Genomic DNA, 20,259 nt, shown 5'->3' with positions numbered 1-20,259 from the left:
ATTTTTTACTAGCTCCTGCCTGATAAACAGTACTGCCAGAGTCAAGGTAATGCTGCTAATAGTACTGGACTCTGTCTGTCTGCGCTTCTCTCTTCCGTTTTAGTTATCTCTCAATAACACTGTGTGCTTCATTTAGCCCAGCTACTGACCTGCTCTATTGAATATTTAGTTGTATTTGAGGTCTTATCCCTCTTATCACAGGTGTGCAGGTGGCCTTCTATAGGTTCCTTTCCAGAGCTCTACATTGAACTGAAAGGTGCGTGTCTGGTCTGGGAGGCGTAGACTGGCGCGCGCGCGTGCGTGCGTGCGGTAGCACCGGGAGGAGGCGGAGCCGGAGGAGGCGCCTGAGCCTCGGGAGGCGGGATTTGCGGAGTGCGAACGGTCTCTCCGGGCGCGCGGACAGGCGGGAGCTGATATAAGCGCGCTGCCCTTCGTCCGGGGCTATCAGGGGCTACGAAAACAGCGCTACCTGTGTCACTGACCTCCGGCGCTTCAAAGAGAGCGCGACGCGCCGAGTCCCGGCACGTGTGCAGCGGCCGGCGGTCATGGCCTCGCTGGACGGCTGCCGCTGTCGCGGTGCCAGCGGCCGCAGCAACAGCAGCATCCTCTACAGCATATTGAAGAGTAACAGCCTTGCGGCCGCCGACGACCTGCAGCAGCAGCAGCAGCAGCAGCAACACCCACATCCACACCCCCAAGAACAACAACAAACACTGCAACAGCTGTTCCACAGGAGCCTGTCCTCCACGCCGTCCTCGGCGCAGGAGCCCCGCCAGCAGCCGTGCTCGTGCGGCTCCACGCGCCGCCGCGGCGTCCTGCGCTCCCCGCAGGTGACCTGCAAAGCCGCGTCCGCGGTGCTGGTGAAGACGCTGCGCTTTGCCAAGAACGTGCCGTGTTTCCGCGAGCTGCCGGAGGACGACCAGCTGGCGCTGATCCGCAGCGGCTGGGCGCCGCTGCTTGTTCTGGGGCTCGCGCAGGACCGGGTGGACTTTGAGACCACGGAGACGGTGGAGCCCAGCATGCTGCAGCGCATCCTCACGGGTTTACCGGAGCGGCAGAGCGACGGGCCGGCCGGCCACAGCAGGGGGGCGGCGGGGGTGTCGGTGGTAGAAATAGAAGCTATCAAAGCTTTCCTGAAAAAGTGCTGGAGTGTAGATATAAGCACGAAGGAGTATGCGTACTTGAAGGGAGCGGTGCTGTTCAACCCAGGTAGGTTGGGGTTTAACTGGGCATCAGTATAATGTATCACAGGTGACACACCTGATGCAGTATGGCTCAGATAATTATAGACAATTTATTCATTGAGCCAGGTGTGTTTACGTTAAGCATTTACAGCTTGCTCTGTGAACTATTCTGAACTTTTCTCTCCTCCTCATCCATTCTCCACTCAGACCTGGAGGGGCTGCGCTGTCTCCACTACATCCAGTCACTGCGTCGGGAGGCGCACCAGGCTCTGAACGAGCACGTCCGGCTCATCCACCGGGAGGACACGACCCGCTTTGCCAAGCTGCTAATAGCTCTGTCCATGCTGAGGGCCATCAGCCCGCTGGTGGTGGCCCAGCTCTTCTTCAGACCCGTCATAGGCGCCGTCAACATCGAGGAGGTTCTCATGGAGATGTTCTATGGGAAATAGGTTACAGCCCGTAGAAGACGTGAATGCAGCAGGTTAAGCTGCCAGGAGGACTGATCTGCTCCAGACTCTCGTGGGGTAGGCATTAAAGGCAGGCTGAATTTACAACTACTGTATGTGTGAGGACTTAAAGGACTGTGGAATGCCCAACAAAGGGAAGAGAGTGTGTGTGTGTGTGTGTGTGTGTTTGAGAGAATGAAAGCGTGCATGTTGAGGGCGAGAGATGCTTTTACAGAGGAAAAATGCAACGCAGCTGCTGGAATTCATAACTTATTTGTTTTTATATAAACTATTTTTGTATAATAAACTTATTGTCTGAGCCATCTCTTCCTGTCCTTGTGATCCAGTGCGGTATAGTGCTATCCTTACTGACACACTTTCCCATGGGGCAAGTGAAATCAGCCTTAGACAGCATCTTATTTAGGCCAAAGAGATAGTAAGTGCGTAAGCAGTGACTTCATCGTCCTCACTAAAATGACACGTATTACCTTGAAAATTCTGACTCACTGATTTCTGTTGTTTACGCAAGTTATTGATAAAGGTTTATTATGTCAACTCCACAGTACAATGACGCTCGCAGGGTTCCTCACACCAGCTGCTCACCATCCAGTATCGAAGGGTGGGGTCACAGAGTTCAAGTGTGCATCTACAGTACAGCAGGTTCCTATAATACCAGTGAAATGCTTGGTTAGACCACCAGAGTGCAATAGTATACCACATGCAGCAAGGGCCATGTACTGTAGATACGGCGCCACAGTTGCACACATTCGCCACTAGTCTAGACATAGTCAAAGTGCCCCAGGTAATTTTCTACCTGTCCATCTAATGCTTGGCATTGCAGTGTGGGCCTTTGTGGCTGCAGACTAAAATAGCTCTTGAATAAAGCAAGTAGAAAAAGAAGAACTACCAAGCTAAGCCGTGCACTTAAAATCATTTGCAGAGTGCACATGCAAGCAATGGACGATAGGCTTATAGCATAACCATGCATTATTAAGTTCCATTAATTCGACTGAGGCACATAATGGCATGAAGAAACATCCTGTTGTTAAAGTATATAGAGTCTGACCAAATCATTTTGTGAAAAGTAGTCCCTGGACCCCAGATTAAAACTTTCATAGCTATAATGCTTAGTCACTGTCCAAACAACAGATGGCCTGAACCGGTGCTTAGTCCCTGTGGCTTTGTTTTGGCCCACCCTGATAAAACAACCTAGACACAAGGTTACTATTTTACACCATGATATGACCTCGTTCTAATCACTGTTGCGTTACAGCCATACAACAGTGTAGAAATGCAGAAGTAAAGGTCACCAAATCCACACACATACTGTACGTAGTGCTGGGTAGGAATCAATACTCTTATCTTAACCTATCTTAACCTTTATGATGTATTTGTTGCTTATATTTTGTAGTTATTATCTGCTAAGTAACTATAAAATATGTGATAAAGTAAAAATGGTCACGATTACAGTTTGCAGAAAAATACTACAACACCCACAATTGGACTTAATTATGGTCAGTTACTTTGTGCCATAAATCAGACACATCTGGACAGTTATTGAGATTTTGAGGATATAATTTTGTTTCTCCTGGCTAGACATTAAAAAAGGAAGCACTGCCATCAATGAGCATGTAGCAGAATGTGGATCCTAACTAGGAATTTAACTGAACGAAGAGTAAAGGATGCAACATGGAGGCAAAAGTTACAGCAGGGTAAGTGGTGCCTATTAAAGCTTATGCAGTTTACAATGAGCAGTTACAACTGAACTGAAAACAAAGAAGTTCAATTTTAAATCTTTTCCTGTATCTTTTGACTCGGTGGTTTATCGGTGCAACTTTCTCCCAGACAAAAACACACCAGTCGATTGTTACAGGTAACTCGTACACCTCCATGAGGTCTAATGAGACATTGAGGGAAAACACAAAAAATTGGTCAACATAAACCCCTCCACATGCACTACTGTATATACAGATGTGGGCTGTGCTCTAATTACATTCTTATTCCTGTCTGTGCCCTCTACATGTTTCCCCCTTGATGGAGTCTATTTTCTCTCCAATTAAGTCCCTAATTGCTCTGCGTAATAAAGAGTCTATTAATCCTGTGTCTGCTAATAAAGCTCCAGCTGTATGTGGCAGGAGGCTGCCAACATGCAACAGTCACAAGCTCCACTTGGGGTAGATATCATGTTGTGTTCTCCCTTAAACTCTGATAGTGTGTGTCTCTGTCTTCTTCCTCTGCCCCACTTTCTCTTTTTCTCTGTTCTCTCCAGAGACTGACAGAAAATCAGTAAATCCGCGTTGTGTTTCGTCTTCGCTAGCGTGCAGACTCCTTGTACTGTAGGTAGTGTTTACCCCCAGGAGATGGCACTGTTTGGCTGCACGGAAACACACGAACTACAAACAGTACAGTGGTGCTTTAAACCACAATGTCTCATATCAGCACATGTGAAAAATAGCTTTTCATGCATTTGTTTCTACTCCTATCTGCAGAAAAGATAATAAAAAATGCAACTAATATCACCAACAAGTGTAGAGACTGGGTAGAAATTACATCCTTGGGACACTGGTGAGGCAAAAAAACCCACAGCTACTGTAGGAGCCCAGAATAACACCAACTCTGCTATAAAGACTTCTGTACATTGTCGGGAGAATGTTCTACCAAAGGGTAGAGGCAGTAGCTGAACTGTTTGGATACATCGTACCTACAGTTGATCATGGAGTAGATGTAGTGTAAAGTTGTGAGGATGCTTTGCTGCTTCAGAGTCAGAGACGGTGCAGTAAATGAGGGAAACATGAAATCCGGACGATCCTGAAAGAAAACAACAGATCATTAGTCAGTGAAGTGAAGCTCAACCCCAACCTGGTTATCCAGTAAGACAATGTTACCAAACATCCTCTAAATATGATTTTGGTACAGGTCACCACCAATGGTCGAGTATAGTGTCCCTGCCTGATTGTGTCCCTGTCTAAATTCATAAATTCATTCATGGTGGACAATCCTATGAGATAAACAATGCGCTCATATAGAAAACCTTTTCCATCTCACTAAAGCTTAAACACCAGTAGCTAGTTTGCTCTCCTGTTTGCTACGTCTGCTGTGGTGCCACTCGTGTCCTGATCGCCCCCATTCCCACCTGCTTCCACTTACTGGCTCTATTCTGGACTCGCCAAATTGCTCAGAAATCTCTGAGCTTTTCTTTGTTTGTTCTCTGCTCCGGCCTGTGGTTTTTAATGGTTGTATGTTATCCTTGTCCACCTTGCCCAGGTGTTACATGCTTTGGAACCTGCTAAAATCTAGTTTGTTTTTTGCTGTGCTTAATTTCCCCGTGGCGCCTTGCTCAGTGTTCGCCACAGTATTTTTGTGAACCTCGAGCTGCTCACCCATCCACAGGTTCTGGGCCTCGGCTGCTTCAACTGGAACAGTACGTGGGGGAGCTCAAAGCTTATGCACCTTTTATTACGCAATCCTTGATTTTTTTTTTGCCCCTCTTGTTCTCCTCTTTCCTCACAGAGGTGTCTCACATGGCTTACAGGATTTCCTTGCTTACTAGGAGATATGGGAACTGGCCCAATGTGCAGAATAATACACAATAAATTTTGCTCAAAGTGAGTGGATCATGTTTTCAGAATCCATAGACTCCTTTTCCATGTTCTCTCCAATAATAATTCTGGTAGGGATCTCCAGCTTGCAGCTCACTTCTGGATGGTGTTTTCAGTTTGCTGGGTGCTCATTCATAGCTCAATAGTCAATCTGAACACATAAACTGACAGCTTTATGTGCAAACTTGGGTTCACAAAAACATAACTGCAAGTACATGCAAGTGTGATGTAAATGTCCAGTGAATAACTACATGTTTAGTGTATTGTGTTGTTGAATGGCGTTACCGTGTCTATCATGCCTGACAGTAGAACTGGTCTTTACTGCCGCTCTAGAGGCGGTGATGGCAGTGATGGCAGCCGTAGCAACGTAGAAAGGGCCACAGCATCAACTAGCACAGCCAAGCAGAGCAGCTGCAGCTGTTTTCACAGCTGGTGGTTGTATGGTCTCAGAGCTTCCTCTGAATGACGGAACTGGCGATAAATGCAAACGGCAAAGAACCCCATCAATTACTGTTGTTGTGTCTCCAGAGCAGGGGCAGACATCACTGCCATGTACAATTTAGAATGTAGAATTTTCAGGAACACCACAGAGAACCCAACTGATGCTCAAGGTACTTTCTGAAGCTTTTAAACATGCCAAAATATTAAAAATCTACTTCTAAGGTGAAGTGGGAGAACTAAATAGTAATTGCTGAACACTTTCACAAACATGATTTTTTTATTGTTAATTTGAGTGGGATAACCCTGATATGCGTGTTTCTGTTTTCATCGTCACAACTGAACTTGAAATCGGAAGCTAACTTCATCCAACGGTTCAGTGAGAGAAGCGTGAGTTTACTAATAGCTTCCACTCCGTCATGCAACAGAAAATACGTGCTTCTAAATACATCGTTTTGAGCAGCTTTACAGATGAAAATCTTTTATTTGCCACATTAAAAACGTTTCACTATGCTCACCTGGTGTTAGCCACAGTAGCTAGCATAGCATTAGCTTGCCGACGTCTGTTTACCATGTCGAAAGTGAGGCGACGCCTGAGCAAAGATACAAAAAAAAACTCTTAACTGCTGCTCGTGGATGAACGTCTTCGAAGCAGCGGGGGGTCCCGCGGGTTAGTCCGGCTGCGCCACTTCCACGCGTGGAGTCCACTACGTGGCAGCTGCGTCCCATCTCGGTGATTGGCGCCAGGTAGCGGCTGCTCCTCCACCGCAAACACAAACGAACTTCACTTCTGTGGTCAGACCACAACACACAACCCTGGTCCACTATATGGAGTATAAGTACTAGCTGTAAGTACTGTGTGTGTGTTTTTTTAAATACCTGTAGTTCTCGCTTCTACTTGCTGTCTGACTTTGACCAGTAACATTGGCCTATTTTAAAAGAAGCAGAATTAGTGAGGACCATGTTTTAAGTGACCTACTACTTTTTCCGCCACTTTAGGACACGCCCTCAAAGCACGTGGGGTAAAAACCCACTGTATGTGTGAGCACGCGCCGCAGTCTCGCAGCGCCGCCCGCCGCTCCAGCAGCTGGCAGCCAGAGGCGCACGTTGCTTCCGTGGACTTTAAAGGAATCTCATCAGTATCTGCACACGATGACACGCGCTCATTTTGGCCAGATCGATGATTCAGACTCAATATTCACCGCAGTGCTCAGCTGTGCAGAGCAGTTGTAGAGGGCAGCGATATCACCGCTATCAGAGAGCAATCACCGGTGATTATTATGGCTGGTATTAATTAGTGACACCACGCTGTCATACTTGGACCAAAAAAGAAAAACATCAAAAGGAAATCAATGTTTTTAATGTGCAGTGAGAAAGTAAGGGCAACTGATAATGATTGTGTTTCTATAAAGATAGACATTTCTTTCCAAGTGAAAATTGTGTTTATATATTTATATAAATATCTATATTATATATAGAATACATATCTATTTGCTATGCATACTCAAAAATCACACCTTCAAATATATTTAAAAAGTCTTTCAAAACACAAATTTTTTCTTTCCCTAAACATGAACTATTCGTATGAACCAAAGTAATTATCAGGATGGGAATAATATTATGTTTTAAAAACCAAAACACTGAAAATGCTTTACTTTTGAATCTAGAATGATAGAGGACTTATTTTTTCCTGTGGGATTCAAACGCCACCTTAATCTCTTAACAAACCAAGAACCACATTGCAAGGATACAAAACCAGCATAACCAACACTTATACACAAATCCCCCCGTCTATGGTAGATGAAATGCAAATAAGTATGACTTCTCAAGCAAACTCATTTCTGTTATAAAAATAGAATTCTTTTTAAAATAATCTACAGATTTCTTTTAAGGTGAGGCATTTCACTATCACTTGTTTCAATAGAAAATATGAAGCTTTAGAGAGATCTGCCAGTCTATCAGTCTTTCTGATTGGAGAGGACCAGCACTGCCCCCAACCGCTCCTCCTTTGCTGTCTCACGCGACAGGATTGCTGCCAGCTCCTCCTTCTTTTTGCATATTCTATAATTTTTTAAAAGAGAGTTTCCTTTTAAACTAGATACACCTTGTACAGGTAAACAAAACAGCTCCTTGAAGCTCCTGAAATGTCCAGGCAATTCCAAAAGTGTTAAAAAAATGATCTCTTAAACTACACAAAAGGTTTAAAAAACAAACAAAACACAAAAAGGGAAAGAAAAAGAAACAGCGCAGATACATGATTTACTGGCTTTCCGAACAAGCGTGTCGAAATAAAAATCAAAAAGTAAACTAAAGTGAAAACAACAAAACATACAAATCTGTATTACAAGTTAAAGCAAATTCCTACAGTAGAGAAGGCAACAAACATGATTGAATAAAACAAACAAAAGAACATAACAGGAAAACACTGATGCTACAAAGAAATTGAAACATATGTACAAGACCCTGTTTTCCTTGTGTTTGTATGTATGACATTTGGAAGTGTTTGTGTGTGTGTGTGTGCACAATTGCAATAGTGTGTCGGTTCTTTAAGGTGGAGTCCTCGCAAGTCCGTCGCTTGCCACTGGATGAAACAGTGTTTTCATTGTATCTCCAGTCGCGTCACATAGAAAACCTCCCCGTCACAGAGGAGCCGTCCACTTCAAAAGCAATAACAAAAACAGAACGAATGGAGTCCGAAGAGCTGCTGCATCTCCATCACACGCCGGTGGTGAACAACAGCAGAACCCGAGCGGATCCGCCGCGCTCCTCGGCGCCGCGGAGCCCGCGGGCCACGCTCCTCGCCGCTCCTCACGCCTCCCGCGGCCGGCGCCGAGCGCGCGCGCCGCTACCAGATGACGCTGGAGATGCTGGTCTCGCGCGGCAGCAGCGGGAGCATGGCGTTGTTGGCGTGGGCCTCCTCCAGGCTGTGCTCGCGGCTCTTCCCGGGCGGCCTCTGTCCGTTGAGCAGCGTGAGCGGGATGTTGCAGTAGGTGTGCTGGTTGCCCAGGGAGGAGAGCGGCGGCAGCGTCCCACCCGGGGGGATGTCGTACTCGTAGCTGCGGTAGTAGTGTTTCTGCCTCATGGTGGTGTGGTAGGTGTTGTGGAAGGAGGAGCGCAGCTCGGGGTGGGCGGTGGCCATGGCGGTGGACGTGGCCGCCGCCATGGAGATGGCGGACACGGTCTGCAGCTCGCCGAAGGGGCCCTGCTCGCTGACGTCCAGCGCCGGCTCGTGGCCGAGCATGGGCTCTGTGCGTCGGAACGGCATCTCGTACTGCAGCTGCTTCCAGAACTTGGAGCTGAGCTTGTTGCTCTTGGGGCCGCGCCACTTGATGACGGTGAGGGTTTTGATGGTGTGCTTGAGCGCCTCCACCTCCTGGTAGTTCATGATGCCGCGCAGCTCGGCGCACTCGATCAGGATGACCTTGATCTCGCCCGTCACCAGCATGTTGCGCAGCCGCGTCTCCAGCTCGAAGATGCTCCAGCCGCGCCGCACCACGTAGTTGGGCGTCATGACGATGATGAGGCGCTTGCTCTGGTCCACGCAGCGCGCCACGTCCTCTATGTAGGCTGCAGGGGGGAAGGAAAGAAGCGGTGAACACGTGAATGGGGAAGGTTTAAACCAGACAGGACCACAACACCGAACAATGATGGAAAAACATACAGCACCAAACACAAAACACAAAGCAACGACAAAAAGCTGCTTCTTATAGTGATGTGTGTGTGTGGGGAAATACACCTAATGCGTATTTTTCTGCAGCTGGGTTCTGGATTCATACTGTCTGTACTGTATGTACTGTAGTTATCTACAGACAAGACTGCGTTATTTGACTGAGGCCACGTTTCTGGCCTGGCGTTTCAGGTAAATGAGAGCAGCTGGTAACAAGAGGGAAAGACTGAGGGCGAGTACCTCTAAACAGCCGCGTGTCATCCGGGTAATGCTCATTGGTCAGACCTAAACATAAACATTTTAACATTCAGGTCACAGGCAGAAGACAGCAGACACATAAACATAGTCAACACAAGTCGTGAAAGCGGCTGCGTCTCCTCTCGCTCATCTTCTTTATTTCACATATGATTAATCATATTCCGTGTTTCCCTGATTGGACATTCATCTGCGACGCCTCTGCCTGGCACTGACGCTGGCGGCAATTTCCCTTTGATTAAAGGAACGAGGCAGCTCCGTCAGCTGGGCTTAGAGCCTTTTGCACATTTCCTACTGATGTTTAATTCTGTCTGGACGAACTAGACGTGTTTGTGTTTTATCAGTTCCACATGAAGCCTACAGTGCAAACACTCAGCATCACTATTAACTAGAGCACACTGTGTACCGCTGCCACAGACTGGCACTACTAAGCAGAGTTAGCACACATGAGGATACGTTCAGACGGAATTTTCACGGATTTATTAATGCATGGATGAAAACCAGGGAGGATGATAAATTTGTTCCATATATCAGCTCCCAGTACACGCTGTGTACTGTATTCCCACATCTGTAGCAGATAGCGTGGGAATAGAGAGTGAGGAATACTGTAAGTTACTTTCATCCACAGAGGTTTGAGAGGATACAAGTGAAAGAGTTCCTGTTGACAGTTCTGGACTGAATACGTCTGCTTCCCTGTTCCCTTCGCTTGGAAATTTGGAATGTGAGGCGCACTTTTAAGTGTGAAAATGCTCAGCTTGGATTTGCCCTAGCAGCACCGAACACTGAGACGCAAGACAGCGACATGTGATAAACAAGACCGGGGACAAACAACAAAACAAACACTCCGACTTATAACGCCGTGTTAGAAATGTGCCAGACACTGCGGCAGCTACACTGCAGCGGCGATCCGCTCACGACTGGGCTCCTCCGCGTGACGCGGGCCTGAAGCTGCAGGCGGCGCGCTGCTTACTTCCTGTTGGGATGAGGTCCCGGTCTGGGATGAAGAGCTTGTAGCCGTAGTGCTTCTCCAGGACGTCGGGGAGGATCTCCAGGGCGAAGCGCTCCTCCTCTCGGGTCTCCTGACTCCACTGATCGGGGTCCACTTTGGTGTAGGACAGGTACGCATCATAGTCTTTGTTTTCTGTAAAACAGGACGCACAATGTAAATATGACAACATATCGACATCCATCATGTAAAAGGGTTACGGTATGTTGAGCGCAGTCTCTCAAAAGTCTGACTTCACAAATTGAGACATTTCCCTGATCTGTATCCATAAAGTCTGTTTCCTCTCCACACACCTGACCATTACTATAATATGCTGCTATAAAAGCCCCACTTCCCTGGGAAAGCTTTTCACATATTTGCTCCCATTCAGCCACAAGATCACAGCAGAGGTTGGGCGATGAGGCCCGGCTCAGCCCGCGTCCCACTCCGTCCCAGGGTGTCGGATGGAGATGAGGTCAGAGCGGCGCACGGGCCACTCGACCTCTTCTACATTAAACTGACAACACCATCACCACCACCAAGTGCACTGGGACACAGCGATATTAAAGTAACACACAGGCTCAGGCCATGAGGGTATCGCATATAAACAGGGATGGTCATGTATGTTTTGCCATGTGGTGTAAATTAGAAACAAATTGGGGTAATACGCGAATCACGATTCAGCGAGCATCCTCGTCTCCACCTTCAAATGATTTCCCAGACGACAAAGGGAACAACCGAAAAGGTGAGAAATAGATGAATTAGGGAAAAAGCAACACCGGTGACATGTTCAGCAAGTCCTAGTCATTATGCTCCATAGGAACTGGAATGTGGGCCAGCCAAAAAGGGAAGAGGGGTTTTTCACAAACTCTGAGGAGCACACGCAGCTTTGAAACGCACTGGAACGGCTAGAGCTGCGCTCAGTCAGGCTCCCAACATCAAACGACGTTTCCAAATTAGCAACCAACCCTGCAAATTAACCACCTAGCAAAGCTCCAGAATCAAAAACAGCTTGTATCGCGCTCCCCGACGCCATGACTTAATCATGGAAGTTTGAGTCAACAAAACAGTGCGTAATAGATAATTCATGGCACTGTAGCAACAATCCAGCGATTTCAAAATGAGCCCAGTCGTTCCAGAAGCTTTGAGAAGAAAACAGAGCGTCGGAACGCGCGGAGCAGAAGAAGGGACGCTACCGGGGCACAAACAGACAGAACCTTAGCTCAGGCAAAAGTTAACTAGGTTCTGCAAAGGACCCGGAAAGTTGCCGCGGCGCAGGCTATTTGTCACTCACGGAGGCCTCGTCAAGCCTGTCTAGTCCCCACGCAGCACCGCCTGGCCTCCGACGGCGGGGGGGGGGGGGGGGGGGGGGGATTCATGGGCTCCATGACACATTCAGACTGATCTCCTTTTAAATGGGCAACAAATTGAAAATTTGTCTCCTCTTCTTCCTATACAACCACTGCAGCGATGTACACGCATGCATCACGTCCCCACCCCCACCCCCCCCCAACACACACACACATACACACACACTGTAGGGATGGAGAAAGAGAGAGGAAATGGGCTTAAATCAAAGACGTGTGTGTGACGTGTGAGGAGAGTGCTACAGTATAAACAGGCTAAACAAATCCAACACATCTATAAAACAAAGCCACAGAGGGACACACAACACAAGGTCAGCTACGCCTTTTGAATGGTCTGTCGGTGAAAGAGTCTCTTTTTCGTGCGGCCGTTACCTCCATCAACGTCCTCGCTGCCAAAGTGCCTCCTATAGAACAGCATCAGCTCGATCTTGTAGCATTTGTAGAGGGAGATGAGAAAGATGAGCAGCAGCAGGATGGCTCCCAGGCCTCCTGCCAGCTCCACTGTGTACATGAGCTCTGCTGGGGACAACACACACAGACCACACAATGTTTAAAAGACCACGCGGGCGCGCATGTCATTTAAAACCCCGTCTGATATGCATCCGCAAACAGTCTACGCCTTTTGTCCTCCGAAACTACTGTTCACATTTGCAGACGTCGGCTCGGGGCGAAGCCGCGACGCATCAGTCTTCAGGGGGAGAAGAACCGCGAGGATCATAATAAGAGTGGGGGAAAAATGAGAGGCCACAGTTCAGGGAGACGCACGGAAACAAGAGAGATCATGAGAAATTGGATGCATTTCTTGGGAGAAGAGCAGCGGTGACCCGGCTCTGCTCTCTGGCTGTTGTCCATAGTGGAACGCGTGACAAATCTGGACACGGCTGGCGACGCTCTCAAAACACAAGGGTTCAGCGTATTCATCTCACTCCCCTCTCCATCACTCCTCTCGTGCTCTCTCTTGCATTTCCCTCAACCTCTTTTCTCTCTTTGTGTCTTTGCTCATTTTTCTTTCCCATTATCTCCCTTCCATCTCTCCAGAGGTGCGGCTTGGTGAAGGATGACTTATGGTGTGTATTAAAGCTGCATTTACCTGTTGGCTCACCTTCTATGAGCGTCCCACTACGAGCCGAGGCGCTGCACAACTGCTCCACAATCCACAACAGCACCAGATGTTGTTGTTGCACTTGTTTATATTTCTATTTAAATGAGTCCATGAAATGATAGGAATCTTGCCCCCCTCAGGTGAAATGCCTCCTTCTTTCAGGATAACATCACCTACTGTATGTGAGGCTGCATCGGAGAGACGCTTTAACCACCCAGTCGAACTGCAGCAGCCGCGTGTTCAGTGTGAGGATTCGAATAACAGCCGATTAGCTTAGCTGGAGACAGGTGGGCAGCGAGCCTGGATGTACAGTAAAGGCCACTCCAGCACATTTAAAGCGTCCTGATTTACTCTTCATGTTTCATCTTGTTTGTTTAAGCCGTATATAACTGTAAAAACCGCATGCTGCAGATTTACAGGGGTTTATGGTATTAATTTCTGTCTTTGTGCTAAGCTAAGCAAACCAGCTGCCGCCTTTAGTGTTTCATTTATCAGAGTAGTCATTCTTTCGATTTTTGACATATCTCTATGCAAAAATGCCAATAAAAGATTTTATGAGTTATGTTGTACAGTATTACTAATTAAGAGCAATTATGCTCCCTAAGTTTTTATGTTTCACTGACCACCACTTCACTTCCATTCCTCTCTTTCTTCGGAGATGGAGGGAAGGCAGCCTGCAGAGACATTCACAGACCTGCTGCGGGGCTTATGAGTGATGCATACTGGCAGGGGATACATGAAATAAACATCAGAACGATGCGAAGGAGAAAGGGAGAGAGGAAGAGAAAGAGATGCACGGAGAGATCCTGTTTCTTAGCATGCCTCTTCTCAAAATTGCTACTTTGACAGAAGGGAGTTAAATGAAGCTGCCTACAGTCTGTAAAGACCGCTCAGATGGAACTGGGCCAACTACAAAGGACGGTCACAGAGACAGAGATTAAAGCGAGGAGACAGACAGATAAAGACTTAAAATGTAATTGTATGCTGACGCTACTGGCCTGTCGGGAAAAGCTGAGGACCAATTTGCTGTTTAAACAGCCTCAAATTACCTCTTTGTAGGGTGACAACCAGCACATGAAAGGGGCTTCAGACGAGTCATGCTACAGATCCAAAATAGCCAAACAGTACAGAGAAGCAGCCCAACCAAATATAGCTCAGGTATAAAGTGCTCACCCACAGTCAGAGACGGAGTGAGGAAGCAAAAAAATGGACCAGACACTCAGAGCAAGTGTGTGCAAAGATTCAAACAAGCAATATGTGTTGTGTCCTTTCTGGTTGAAGGATTAAGGCATATAACACATCCAGCCATCACTTGTTAAATGCATCCCCCCCGTTGAGTTCTGTTCCCTTCTTAGTCTTAGTCTTAGTCAGAGTCAGGTGTTTAATGCTACGTAGCTAGAGGCTAAATTAGCTTCCTGCTGCGGAACAAAAGTGATGATGAAATCGATGAGATGTGAACAGAACAGTAGAGTTTTATTATGAATCATGATGCTGAGCAGAGCTGATTCTCTGTAGTGTAGAGTTTGACCTTTGACCTTCGCTAATGCTCCCCGTGGAGCCCTTACCCCGTCTGAACAGCTGGATAGTTGCTTGACGGCGACCGTTGCCATTTTCCACATAACAGGAATAATTTCCCAAGTCCTCCTCCTCCAAAGAGTCAATAGTCAGGGAGATGGCTACTTCTTGTTCACCGAGATGCTCCTTGATGACTCTACAAAAACAGGCACAAACACGTACTTAACAATGCTCCTCTGCACTGTAGCACCAGTCCCACAGATGACGGGCAGTAATCGGCTTAATCGTTGCTGTTGATTTTAATGTCCAGCATGTATGTGACTGCGCTTCAAGAGTCATCATCCTGACTGCAGCAATCACACACCATACAGTGTTACAATCCTCAGGGGTGAAGTGCGTATGAACGCCCACAAGCGGCATTGTTCTGCCCAACAAGTGCATCTGGATGAAGCCCCCTCCGTGTTACTGTAAGTACTTCATGGTATGTTAATTTCTTTCTCTGCACTCGAAACATATGAGAAATGAAAATCAATAAGGGCTCTTCCTCTGCGCGTGCGGGGGGGAAATCAAATAATGGCGATGAGAAGAAAATCTTTTTATAGCGGCTGCCATGGTAACGGCGAGAAGGAGAGAAAGTAATATTCCATAAAGTAAATGAGTGTCCCCCACTGGGCTGCTTGAGCCTGATGGAGGAGGGAACGGGGACACGACGCTCCCTCACACCGCTGACACTACTTAGCCCACTTTTACGGGACCCGCAGCACAGACCAGACTTCGGAGGAAACAAAGTGCAAATGAGAGAGAGACGATCCTTGCTCGGGAGCGCGTGCGCTTGAACCCGCATCCTCTGCCGCACGCGCTAATAACAGCTACGCGGTGAGAAGGAGGAGTGGGGCGGGATGCGCGATGGAGGCATGTGTGTTGGAATGTGTAGGGGGATAATGACTCTCGAGCATCGCTCCGCTCGCACTCGCCTTCAAGCCGATAAACTGCACATGAGGACAGCTTGTTGGGGAGATTTGGCATCGGTAATTGAAAGTGTATCATGGGCTTTTTGCGGAGAGGCTGAGGCAGTGCTGATGATATTTGTAGTTTCAGCTGACTTTGTTGTGCGGTGGGTTGGAGGATGGGGGGGTGGGGCGTGCCGAGGGGAGGCACAGGAATAATTCATGTCTCCCCAGGGAGCGGTGGTTACTTTGAAGCCTCCCGTTTTACATTAACACACTATGTGAGAAAGCGAAGCTCGTTGCCATATGACCTGATGGATAATCACCACTGCTGTTCCAATGGAAATGATAAGGACTTAAAGGGGGGGCACAGTCCAGGTAAACTCATTTACAGTAAAAACAAATGGTTCTATATATATATCTAAGATGGGCTTGACCAGGCTGTGTAAACAGCTCTCCTTTACTCTAGCTTGTGTGAAGGTTTGAAGATTTGCCCTTAAGCGTAAAAAAAGGTCAAATCCTCTACATTCCTTTTGAGTTCTTCTGCGTAGACTCATATAGACTCACATCCTCAGACTGTGGCTGCTGCAGGCGCCTCTTCATTTCAATAATCTCCCCCTTTCTCATTAGTAAAACCTCTGCGTCTGCTCATTTAGTGATCAATTTCAGGCTTACTCATTACCTTTATGCATCCAATTTGAAGCACACCTGCAAAACACAAACTGAACTGGGTCAACTACATATTGATCATGGCCCCTATTACGCTGAGCCAGATTTGTTTTGCTAATTTATTAATCTGGGCATGCTATGCTAATGTCCAGTCATCCGTGCTATGATAGCAACAATAGTCCTGTCCCGGTAGCGCAAATGAGAATTTATGGGCTTAGGTTACCATAGAAATGAACTCCTCTAAATCAATAGGCTGTGTTGGGTAAATAAATGCCTGCAGGAGATCTGGGCTTAATGTATGAGTTCTCTTCTCAAAGCTCAAGTTTGGCCACTGATGCATTAGTAATAAAGCAAAGTGTGTGGGTGCCAGCCTAAAGAAAAGAGGTAACCCTCAGAAACATGCGCTGTACCGTAGGAAAAGAAGACTAGCTGCAGGCTGAGCACAGATTTGTTTCACTTCTCCGATTCTTTCTTCTCTCTGTAGCTTGGCTCTGCCCGGCCGATATCTCTGGTTACCTTTGTGGACATAAAACCCAGGCACTGACTGAACCTGAACAAGCTCAGCGTAGCAGCATCACCGACGGTGAGTGGTCGATCAGATGCATTATTGATTGGCTGCATGAAATATTGGTATAAATTATTGAAATGATAACCTCTCAGCCCGGCGAGTGGGGGGGGGGGGGGGGGGGGGGGGGGGGGGGGGATTTCTGGTGCTGGGGAGTAATGGAGGAAGAGAGAGACCGAGGAGGACGAGAGCAGCAGCGGTTAAGAGGAGATTTGTTTCTGTTGCCTGTTCATATCAGTGCACAAGCAAACACACTATCACAAATGTGTCTACTTTACTTTCTTCCTCAGTGGCTTCTACCATATTTCTTCATCTTTCTACTTCTTCCGTCTGCTCTCTGGCGCTTTCGCTACCTCTAACCCCCCCCCGTGCTCGGCTCCCCACGGCCCATCTGCATGCCGCTATAGGTGGGTGCACCGAGGGAGATAGCGATAGTGGTGGCGGTGTGAAAAATGGCGGTTGTTAACCATCTGACAGCGCTGTCTCCCCAGAGCTGCAGCCTCTCCAAACAGCCTTAATGGGAAACATGCACATGTACCAGGGAATGGACTTGTTTAGCAGGGAGAGACATGGAAATAGGCTTGTTTTAAATGTCTTACAGGCCTCAACGTGAGACCTGTTGGGCGGATTTTACAATGTTATTCTGAAAGGACAAGGTAAGAGAGAGCAGGCTGTAAGGTACCATATGTATAAAGAGCGACAGCAGGCCGCAGAGTCTGATTTAGTGAAACTGTGCTTTCACAAACATCCTGTTTTTCAGTATACGAATGGAAAGCTAAGAAGAGTGAAGAAAAACATTTGCTACGGAGAAAAATGATTAGAGAGTAGAAAACAAATTAGTTCCAAGTGTAACCTGTGCGGAAAAGTTCCCCTCATCTGTAAACTTTGCAACACTTTGAGAAATAGGAGCTTTAGGTAGAGCAATAGTTAATTGTCAATTAAACATATGTAACTAATTTATTTGCATTTGCATTTGATGTGTTGGAACAACTCCCAAAACCCAACTGCTTTCACTTCCCTTCATCCTTCAACCTGCAGTTATTTCCAGCCTATTGCCACGGTTGTTTTGTCGGCAGGTCCAATCTTTTTAACGCAACAAATGACCAAACATCAAATTTTCCTTTTCAGTCCAGCTGTTCAGTGTCTTGGCTTGATTTTCTGACAGCGTAGCAGGTAAATGCAATAAGGCTTAGCACCAATAATCAATACGGCAGCGCAGCGCAGCACAACACAACACAACACGGTGGCACCAGGACTCTAGAATGTGAACCAACAACGTTCAGGTCTTTGAGCCGTTCTGCTTTCTCAGTGCAGTTTCACAGTTTGTTGCTGTCAAACCTTTAATTTATGCAGATACATTCTACATGATTGGGTGTTAAGAGGAGTCAGTTGTGTGAAAGCCTTTTTCACAGTATGGCGTCTCATGGCTCATCCTGTCTCCAGCTGCATTTAGATGCATTCTTGCAGGACAATACTGTAATTTAACAACAGCGATGAAAATGAATGGACTTAAAACATCCAGCTTTCACTTGAAGCTTCTACTACAGCAATTACTTGAAAGGAAGCATAAAAATATATAGAAAACCGTCACGCAATTCAAAGTTAATGGGGTGAAACTCACAAAACCACTGGTGTCGTCTTTTAATATTTTCCAGTGAATTTATCTGCATCTACTGTTATTTGCTCGTTACTGCCAAATGTAGTGAAATGGCTTGAACTGCAGCAGTGTCTCCTACTTGATCTCGCTCTCCTGGACTCTCTCTTCGTCCAGGTCCTCTATGAACTTCTCTCCCTTCATCCAGTAGATGAGCGGGCTGACGTCGCCGCTGTAGCCGAAGAATGCTCTGCAAGTCAGGTTCAGAGTGGTTCCTGCAAAACAACAAGAGAAAGACGATGCTGTCTTGTCAAACCTGAAACTGCATAATCCCATCCAAGTACTGTACCTTCAAAGAGGTGAAATCATGATGCACTGGCAGGTACTAATATATCTTCTCACACACATAAACTCAGATACTTGCAGAAAATCCATTGCATAACAGATTATTGAAGCTGAACACTTGTGCCCGGCTAACAAACCTTTGGGGATGTTCAGCTTTGATAGAAGCAGACAGTCTTTCCTTTAACACTGACTCAAGGGAACAACATCTCTGTTTGATTTGATAATATTAATAGCACCTGTGTGGAGTGTGTCGACGTGAAGACAGTAAGCTGTGATGAACACATGAGGGCACTCAAGAGCTTCCTGTAAGGCCCCTTGAGACCGCGTGGCCATGAGAGGAAAGATGATGGGTAGCGAGAGGAGGCTGACAATGACATTACTTTATTTAGAGCTGCCGCTGAGCGGGTCAAAGGTCAGCAGCTGCAGTTTGCTAAGAGTTGATTTGTCACCGAGGAGCCAACAGGGTCTCTGTTGTGTGAACTGATGGATTGTCTCCTTGCTTCAATAAAGCTGGCAAGTAATCAGAATTTAAAAAATCGTTCAAAGGGAATAAAATGTGCAGCTAGCATGTAGCGCTGGTGTGAGCTGACCGGAGCCGTCATGCAGAGGTTCTGTTTAGCTCCTGCGCAGAGCCCTCAATGTCCACGAACGACGCATGTGTGAAGCGAGTGAGAATAAAGACAGAACATTGTTGGCGCATGCTAGGCACTTGTTTATTTTGCATTCGTCTGATGTGATATTCTCGAAGGGCCCGTGTTGCAGAAAGCACTTGGCAACAACATACTGTACAGAAGATGGGGCTCATTATGCAGCACATGCTGTAAACTGTACGGCTGGAGCAGGCTCCCGTCGGTGGTGCCAGTGCTGTGACTGACGCAGAGCTGGGGGTGAGGGGGTGGGGGGTGGGTGCTTTCCACTTCCACAGCAGGGTTGAGGAACAGCAGCACTCGGTAAACTGTGCTGGTAGGGGACATGCTTTATTAATGGTGTTTAGCAGGTTACAGCACCACGGACAGCTCCCCAGAACCCAGAGAGAAGAAGTCAATGTATTCTACATAACTACAGCCCCCAAACTGGCTATTGCACCTCTCTGATAGGCATACGCACTGTAACTCTCATAATAATGTAATAAACCATCAAAGATTCTCAAAAACGCAGACTCCACATGCGTTCTCAGAGCAAAACTGTCAGGGCTGCTTTCCTCCTTTGTCCTCTGCTAACAACCCGAACACAGCTTCAAAAGAGTCCAGCAGGTTACTCCGACCACCAGGAAGGTCTTGCGGCGTGCATGGGAAGGAAATGGGAGGACAGCCAGGAATGAACTGATAGTACTGACTGTGAGGAGCAGTGGCTGACATTTCCAAAGTTCAACAGCCACTCTCAGCTTGGTATTTGTGCACAGTCGGGCTCTACAAAGACTACACGTTGTACCTACAAAGCACGGACCCTGTGTGTGGCTCCGCACACACCCAGGCCACCGCACGCTCACGCGTATTTGTGCATAACCCATAACGGGTAAGTTAAATATTGTACGGGGTTGTAGCTCCGCGTGAGGCGGATGCAGCGTTTCCCTTTCCCTCT

The 20,259-nt window shown here is 47.2% G+C and overlaps 2 protein-coding genes across 4 annotated transcripts; one reads left to right on the top strand and one right to left on the bottom strand.

Moving 5' to 3' along the window:
* The first annotated feature begins 381 nt into the window (after positions 1–381).
* nr0b1 (nuclear receptor subfamily 0, group B, member 1) lies at positions 382–1,949 on the top strand. The gene is made up of 2 exons (XM_029137690.3): positions 382–1,209; positions 1,392–1,949. Exons 1-2 carry the CDS (start codon positions 546–548, stop codon positions 1,631–1,633), a joined length of 906 nt encoding a protein of 301 aa, XP_028993523.1. The 5' UTR covers positions 382–545; the 3' UTR covers positions 1,634–1,949.
* A 5,062-nt stretch (positions 1,950–7,011) lies between these two features.
* Positions 7,012–18,869, bottom strand: LOC114847692 (interleukin-1 receptor accessory protein-like 1-B). 3 transcript variants are annotated; one of them, XM_029137670.3, is made up of 6 exons: positions 18,476–18,869; positions 14,609–14,754; positions 12,314–12,457; positions 10,560–10,730; positions 9,575–9,619; positions 7,012–9,234 (listed from the first exon to the last, which is right to left on the bottom strand). In XM_029137670.3, exons 1-6 carry the CDS (start codon positions 18,667–18,669, stop codon positions 8,513–8,515), a joined length of 1,422 nt encoding a protein of 473 aa, XP_028993503.1. In that variant the 5' UTR covers positions 18,670–18,869; the 3' UTR covers positions 7,012–8,512. The 3 variants fall into 3 exon arrangements, with proteins under 3 accessions (XP_028993503.1, XP_028993502.1, XP_028993504.3); XM_029137669.3 differs by having other exon boundaries at positions 12,314–12,460; positions 18,476–18,866; XM_029137671.3 differs by lacking the exon at positions 9,575–9,619 and having other exon boundaries at positions 12,314–12,460; positions 18,476–18,688.
* Positions 18,870–20,259: the final 1,390 nt, after the last annotated feature.

The sequence above is a fragment of the Betta splendens genome, chromosome 21 (assembly GCF_900634795.4).
Source record: "Betta splendens chromosome 21, fBetSpl5.4, whole genome shotgun sequence".
Taxonomy (NCBI): Eukaryota; Metazoa; Chordata; class Actinopteri; order Anabantiformes; family Osphronemidae; genus Betta; species Betta splendens.
This window is presented reverse-complemented; position numbering and strand designations above follow the sequence as displayed.

What these genes read in the sequence shown, in the direction of transcription:
- LOC114847692 (XM_029137669.3), bottom strand. Translation starts at nt 18,669, where the DNA reads ATGGGATTATGCAGTTTCAGGTTTGACAAGACAGCATCGTCTTTCTCT. An exon ending in GGACCTCATCCCAACAGGAA is followed by an intron (nt 9,620 to 10,559) that starts GTAAGCAGCGCG and finishes GTTTATGTTTAG; the next exon opens with GTCTGACCAATGAGCATTAC. An exon ending in TGACACGCGGCTGTTTAGAG is followed by an intron (nt 9,235 to 9,574) that starts GTACTCGCCCTC and finishes TCCCCCCTGCAG; the next exon opens with CCTACATAGAGGACGTGGCG.
- nr0b1 (XM_029137690.3), top strand. Translation starts at nt 546, where the DNA reads ATGGCCTCGCTGGACGGCTGCCGCTGTCGCGGTGCCAGCGGCCGCAGC. An exon ending in AGCGGTGCTGTTCAACCCAG is followed by an intron (nt 1,210 to 1,391) that starts GTAGGTTGGGGT and finishes TTCTCCACTCAG; the next exon opens with ACCTGGAGGGGCTGCGCTGT.